The sequence below is a fragment of the Pseudorasbora parva genome, chromosome 18 (genome assembly GCF_024679245.1).
Source record: "Pseudorasbora parva isolate DD20220531a chromosome 18, ASM2467924v1, whole genome shotgun sequence".
Classification (NCBI taxonomy): domain Eukaryota; kingdom Metazoa; phylum Chordata; class Actinopteri; order Cypriniformes; family Gobionidae; genus Pseudorasbora; species Pseudorasbora parva.
In genome coordinates, this window is record NC_090189.1 from 3,083,219 (window position 1) to 3,090,718 (window position 7,500).

The window sequence follows — 7,500 nt, forward strand, 5'->3', positions numbered from 1 at the left end:
TCTCTCTCTCTCTCTCTCTCTGTCAATATGGGGTGCTGTGTACATTAATGAGAAAAAATGAACTTAAATGATTTTAGAAAATGGCTGCAATATAACAGACTGAAAAATGTAAGGGGGTCTGAATACTTTCCATACCCACTGTGTGTATATAATATAATGTGATACAATATAATATAAAATAACCTGAGCCCTTTACATATATCTTTTCTCTGTATGTATAAATCTCTCTCTCTCTCTCTCTCTCTCTCTCTCTCTCTCTCTCTCTCTCTCTCTCTCTCTCCCTCTCTCTCTCTCTCTCTCTCTCTCTCTCTCTCTCTCTCTCTCTCTCTCTCTCTCTCTCTCTCTCTCTCTCTCTCTCTCTCTCTCTCTCTATATATATATATATATATATTCTGCGAGCCGCTCCTGAGATCAGAGTCATTGATCAGATATTGACGTTGATTAGCTCATTCACACTCAGTGTCTGAGTTATCACCAGTGTTAAAGCTGCGCTTGAGTAGCTGAAGTAGACAGGAGTCGCTCACAGCAGAAGAGCAGATAAATCTAGCTTTGTTCTTTCATTCGGTGTCTTTCAAAGCCTGAACGTCAAGAGGAGCTTTAGATCATTTAAAGCACGTCACACGAGATCAGCCGCGCTAAGATCATTTACGCAACTGCCGCCTTTCTCCGGAAATCTGCGTGATTTTCACGAGCGAGGAATGAAACAGGAGGAATCTCGAGTGAGGTCTCACTGCCTTTGAACTGAATTTATTGACACATTTGCTTGAGTTTCAGCAGGGGAACTGTGTGTGTGTGTGTGTGTGTGTGTGTGTGTGTGTGTGTGTGTGTGTGTGTGTGTGTGTGTGTGTGTGTGTGTGTGTGTGTGTGTGTGTGTGTGTGTGTGTGTGTGTGTCTCACTTTATTAGAGCCATGTTAGAAATAACCCTGTTCAGTCAAGAGATCTGAGCGTGTTCTCACGATGTCCTTCTCTCTTCTGCCTCTTCATTTAAAACTGAGACGTTTGTGAGAGAGTGTGTCTGCGTGCAACACTATTGTTTTTGCCCCCATTTTTCATGAGCTGAACTCAAAGATCTAAGACTTTTTCTCTCAAAAGCCTATAACTCTCAAATATCATACACAAATCTGTCTAAATCTGTGTTAGTGAGCACTTCTCTTTTGCCGAGATTATCCATCCACCTCACAGGTGTGGCATATTCAAGATGCTGATTACACAGCAGGATTATTACACAGGTGGTACCTTAGCCTGGCCACAATAAAAGGCCACTCTAAAATGTGCCGTTTTAACATAAGGCACAGATGCCACAAGTTTGAGGGAGCGTGCGATTGGCATACTGAATGTCAACCAGAGCTGTTTTACCATTAATTGAATGTTCATTTCTCTACCATAATCTGTCTCCAAAGGCGTTTCAGAGAATTTGTCAGTACATCGAACCGGCCTTACATCTGCAGACCAAATGTAACCACACCAGCCCAGGATCTCCACAACCAGCATCTTCACTTCCAAGATCGTCTGAGACCAGCCACTCGGACAGCTAACCAAATGACCAAAAGAGTTTCTGCACTAACGGTCAGAAACCGTCTCACTGAAGCTCATTCGTAATCGACTTTAACTCGTATCGGCTTCAAGTGAGCAAATGCTCACATACGATGGCGTCCGACACTTTGGAGAGGGGTTCACTGCAAAAAATGCTCTTCTTACTTAGTCATTTTGTCTTGTTTCTAGTCTAAATATCTAACTATTCTTAAATGTAATTAATTCTGATTAATTCTGAAATCTTGTTTCTTGTTTCCGTCCCAAACAGAAACAAGATTATTTTCTCACCCCATGGCAGATCATTTTGCCTGTTTAAGCAAAAACTCACTTCATTTAGATCTTTTTCCTCTGAAAACAAGGAAAATATCATGTCATTTTACTTATCTAGTAAATGCATCCTTGATTTAAGAATATTTATATATTTGGACTGGAAACAAGAAAAAAAATACTAAATAAGAGAGCATTTTTTGCAGTGTTCTCTTCAAAGATGAATCCCAGTTTCATTGAACTGGCAGATGGCAGACCGTGTGTATGGCGTTTTGGGTAAGCGTTGTGGATCGAGTGGCCCATGGTGGCGGTTAATTTAGATCTAAGTTCTCAACGAAATATCTAAATAAAATTAATTACTAAAATAACTGTATAAACTATGATACTGATCTGCTCACATGTCGCTATATGATAATTTGAAATGAGCTGATAACACCACTGCTTTTCTCCAGAACGACTGTCCTGTTTAACACCGTGAACCTGCTTTGAAACAATCGGCATTGTAAAAGCGCGATATAAATAAAGTTGACTTGACTAATGGTATGGTGAGGTGCATGGATTATCTCAGCAAAAGAGAAGTGCTCACTAACACAGATTTAGACAGATTTTTGTATGATATTTGAGAGTTATAGGCCTTTGAGAGAAAAAAAGTCTTAGATCTTTGAGTTCAGCTCGTGAAAAATGGGGGCAAAAATAATAGTAATGCGTTTATAATTTTATTCAGTGTATAATACATATATTCCTCTGGATTCCTACAAGTACAGTGGGAACAGAAAGTATTCAGACCCCCTTAAATGTTTCACTCTGTTATATTGCAGCCATTTGCTGAAATCATTTAAGTTAAAACCTTCTCTCATTAATGTACACACAGCACCCCCCATATTGACAGAAAAACAGAATTGTTGACATTTTAGCAGATTTATTAAAAAAAATTACAACTGAAATATCACATGGTCCTCAGTATTCAGACCCTTTGCTCAGTGTTTAGTAGAAGCACACTTTTGATCTAAAACAGCCATGAGTCTTTTTGGGAAAGATGCAACAAGTTTTCCACACCTGGATTTGGGAATCCTCTGCCATTCCTCCTCCAGATCCTCTCCAGTTCTGTCAGGTTGGATGGTAAACGTTGTTGGACAGCCATTTTCAGGTCTCTCAGAGATGCTCAATTGGGTTTAAGTCAGGGCTTCCCTTCAGGAACAGTCACGGAGTTGTTGTGAAGCCACTCTTTCGTTATTTTAGCTGTGTGCTTCAGGTCATTGTCTTGTTGGACGGTGAACCATCGGCCCAGTCTGAGGTCTTGAGCACTCTGGAGAAGGTTTTCATCCAGGATATCCCTGTACTTGGCCACATTCATCTTTCCCTCAATTGCAACTAGTCGTCCTGTCCCTGCAGCTGAAAAACACCCCCACAGCATGATGCTGCCACCACCATGCTTCACTGCTGGGACAGTATTGGACAGGTGATGAGCAGTGCCTGGTTTCCTCCGCACATAACGCTTAGAATTAAGGCCAAAAAGTTGGTCTCAGTCTCATCAGACCAGAGAATCTTATTTCTCACCATCTTGGAGTCCTTCAGGTGTTTGTTTAGCAAGCTCCATGCGGGCTTTCATGTGTCTTGCACTGAGGAGAGGCTTCCGTCGGGCCACTCTGCCATGAAGCCCCGACTGGTGGAGGGCTGCAGTGATGGTTGACTTTCTACAACTTTCTCCCATCTCTGCATCTCTGGAGCTTAGCCGCAGTGATCTTTGGGTTCTTCTTCACCTCTCTCACCAAAGCTCTTCTCCCTCAATAGCTCAGTTTGACCGGACGGCCAGCTCTAGGAAGGATTCTGGTCGTCCCAAACGTATTAGATTTAAAGATTATGGAGGCCACTGTGCTCTTAGGAACCTTACGTGCAGCAGAAATGTTTTTGTAGTCTTGGCCAGATCTGCGCCTTTTTCTGTCTCTGAGCTCTTCAGGCAGTTCCTTTGACCTCCTGATTCTCATTTGCTCTGACGTGCACTGTGAGCGGTAAGGTCTGATATAGACAGGTGTGTGGCTTTCCTAATCAAGTCCAGTCAGTATAATCAAACACAGCTGGACTCAAATGAAGGAGCAGAACCATCTCAAGGATGATCAGAAGAAATGGACAGCACCTGAGTTAAATATATTTATTACACGGCTCTGTGAAATACTTGATTCTGATTGGTCAATCGCGCATTCCAGCGGTGTGTTATTTCCAGATAACAACCACTCATCCGGGTACTGCGAGTTATCTTGACCGGTTCTACTTCTGTGCTTAACGCTGGCGCCATCTTGTGGCTTAAACAGCCGTGGGTTACAATGGAAGACTTCAAGGCGGGTTTCCTTTATAACGTTTTAAATATGGATATTTTTCTTACACAAACGCATTGATTGGAATCAGAAGGCAAGGCAAGGCAAGGCAAGGCAAGGCAAGGCAAGGCAAGGCAAGTTTATTTATATAGCACATTTCATACACAATGGCAATTCAAAGTGCTTTACATAGAAAGGAATTAAAATAGGGCTAAAAAATGCATAAGAAAAAGAATACAATGTAAAGAGAATTAAAAGTAATAAAATGATGATAACCAAAGAAAAGAACAGGTAAACTAAAACAGTTATAAAAAATTATTTAAAAAATGATGCATAGATAAGGTGCGATCAGTCGGACATACAGTGCTCAGAGCTCATTCAGTAAATGCACAGCTGAACAGATGTGTTTTGAGTCTGGATTTGAATGTGGCTACTGTTGGAGCACATCTGATCTGTTCAGGAAGCTGGATCAGCTGCGGCGGGCAGAATAGCTAAAGGCAGACTCTCCTTGCTTTGAGTGAACTCTTGGTATTTCTAACTGACTTGATCCTGCTGATCTGAGTGATCTGTTGGGTTTGTATTTAATCAGCATATCTGCGATGTATTGAGGTCCTAGCTCATTGAGTGATTTATAAACAAGTAATAGTACTTTAAAATCGATCCTAGATGTAACTGGAAGCCAGTGTAAAGACCTGAGAAGGCTCTATTAACCCATCGGAGTCGTGTGGAGCACGTTATTTGACGGACAGCTGCATTTTTTATGGACTTCAAAAACAGCTCCAACTACTGCTGGATTAACGTTAGCCTGGACTTTTTAAATATAACTCTGATTGTATTTGTCTGACAGAAGAATGTCATAAACACCTATAATGACTTGAGGGTGAGTAAATCATAGGCTTGGTTTCATTTTTGGCTGAACTAACCCTTTCAGCATTCATTCTCAACATTTAGCAGCAATAGATAAAGGCTTAAAGCAGTCTGGAACTGTTTTTCTTCGCGGAAGCTTTGCGTAAGAGCTAATAAAATATTTAATCTCAAGACAATATTTTGTGTCTAATTTATTTGAGACTAGTAGCCGTGTAATAAGCGGGATAATGTCCACCCAGCCGGTTGTTATCGCAGAATAAACCCCTTCAGAGAGACGCTCTGCTTCGCCTCGGGGTCCTGATCACTCTGAAGGGGTTTATTCTGCGATAACATCCGGCTGGGTGGACATTATCCCTTACGAGCGTCACAGCAAAGGGTCTGAATACTTAAGATCATTAATATTTTCTTTTTTCTTTTTTAATAAATCTGTAAAAATATCAACAATTCTGTGTTTTTCTGTCAATATGGGGTGCTGTGTGTACATTAATGAGAAAAAAATGAACTTAAATGATTTTGGAAAATGGCTGCAATATAACAGACTGAAAAATGTAAGGGGGTCTGAATACTTTCCATACCCACTGTGTGTATATAATATAATGTAATACAATATAATATAAAATAACCTGAGCCCTTTAAATATATCTTTTCTCTGTATGTATAAAGCTCTCTCTCTCTCTCTCTCTCTCTCTCTCTCTCTCTCTCTCTCTCTCTCTCTCTCTTCTCTCTCTCTCTCTCTCTCTCTCTCTCTCTCTCTCTCTCTCTCTCTCTCTCTCTCTCTCTCTCTCTCTCTCTCTCTCTCTCTCTCTCTCTCTCTCTCTCTCTCTCTAGCGGTGTGTGTTGGAGCGAGCCGTCGGTCAGCAGGGTTTCGGCTCTGTTGTGTGTTTTAGCCACGCGTGTCACCGAGAACATTAAAGTCCCAGCACATGCTTTGATCACATCATGCGCGAGTCGCTCTGTGTGTCCTGATGCATATTCACACACACACGGGGTGATTTGTTAACATGGGGCCTCTTACAGATGCAGATCAGTGTGTGTGTGTGTGCTGTGATGTGTGTGAGTGACTCCATTGACCCCAGGCTCACATTATAATGTGTGTGTAATGGTTTGACTCTATATTTGTGTGTTTAGCATCTCAATGGGTCTTCCTCTGAGCCCCGCTGCCGACTCTGCGCGCTCGGCCCGTCACGCCCTCTCGCTGATCGCCACCGCTCGACCGCCCGCATTCATCACCACCATCGCACGAGAGGTAACACGATGCACATCTGTGTGTGTGTGTGTGTTTGTTTTTGTGAAATATCAGGATACAAATGTGTATTATGACATGGGTAATGCACAGTCACACAGGTATTACAGGAGAGGGTGAAATATGAGGACATTACCCATGGCCCCACTTTTCAAAAGGCTTATAAATCACACAGGAGGAGTTTTTATGAGAAAGTAAAAATGCAGAATGTTTCCTGTGATGGGTAGGTTTAGGGGCTGTGTGTGTGTGTGTGTGTGTGTGTGTGTGTGTGTGTGTGTGTGTGTGTGTGTGTGTGTGTGTGTGTGTGTGTGTGTGTGTGTGTGTGTGTGTGTGTGTGTGTGTGTGCGCGTGTGCGCGTGTGCGCGTGTATGCGTGTGTATGTGTGTGTGTGAGATGGGTAGATTTAGGGGTAGGGGCAGTGTGTGCGTGTGCGTGTGCGTGTGTGTGTGTGTGTGTGTGTGTGTGTGAAAGATGGGTAGGTTTAGGGGTAGGGGCTCTGGGTGTGTGCGTGTGTGTGTGTGGGTGGGGGGGGGGGGGGGGGGGTGAGATGGGTAGGTTTAGGGGCGGGGCAGTGTAAGGGAATGGCCCCAGTGTAAACACCTATGCATGGAATGTCCCCACAATTCACAAAAACAAACGTGTGTGTGTTAGAGATTAAGCGAGATTGTATGGATAGTCCCTGTAAAACATGAACAAACAATGTGTGTGTGTGTGTGTGTGTGTGTGTGTGTGTGTAGGTTCACAGACACACAGCGATGCAGTCCCAGGGTTCTCAGTCTCAGCAGAACGTTCACACCACGACTCTCGCTCGGGCCAAAACCGAAATCCTGCGAGTCATCGAGATTCTCATCGAAAAGATGCCGTCCGATGTGGTGGACCTGCTGGTGGAGGTACAATAACAGACACACACACACACACACACACACACACACACACACACACACAGCAAATCTTGCTGAGGTCATGTGACTCAAGATTCAACTACAGGCCCAGTGTGTCAACCAATAGCAGTTAGTTGAGTAATTGATGTGTATAACTGTGTGTGTGTGTGTGTGTGTGTGTGTGTGTGTGTGTGTGTCCTGCAGGTGATGGACATCATCATGTACTGTATCGAAGGGTCTCTGGTGAAGAAGAAAGGCCTGTCCGAGTGTTTCCCGGCTATCTGCAGGTCAGTGTGTTTGTGTTTGTGTGTGTGTGTGTGTGTGTGTGTGTGTGTGTGTGTGTGTGTGTGTGTGTGTGTGTGTGTGTGTGTGTGTGTGTGTGTGTGTGTGTGTTTT

General features: G+C 43.1%; 1 protein-coding gene across 1 annotated transcript in view; it reads left to right on the top strand.

The window, feature by feature from the left end:
- Positions 1–7,500, top strand: part of LOC137046941 (WD repeat-containing protein 7) — a 169,008-nt gene that overhangs the window by 151,931 nt on the left and 9,577 nt on the right. Inside the window, 2 exon segments of the mRNA XM_067424450.1 lie at positions 6,961–7,113; positions 7,309–7,391. Of these exon segments, the coding sequence (XP_067280551.1) occupies positions 6,961–7,113; positions 7,309–7,391 (236 nt within the window).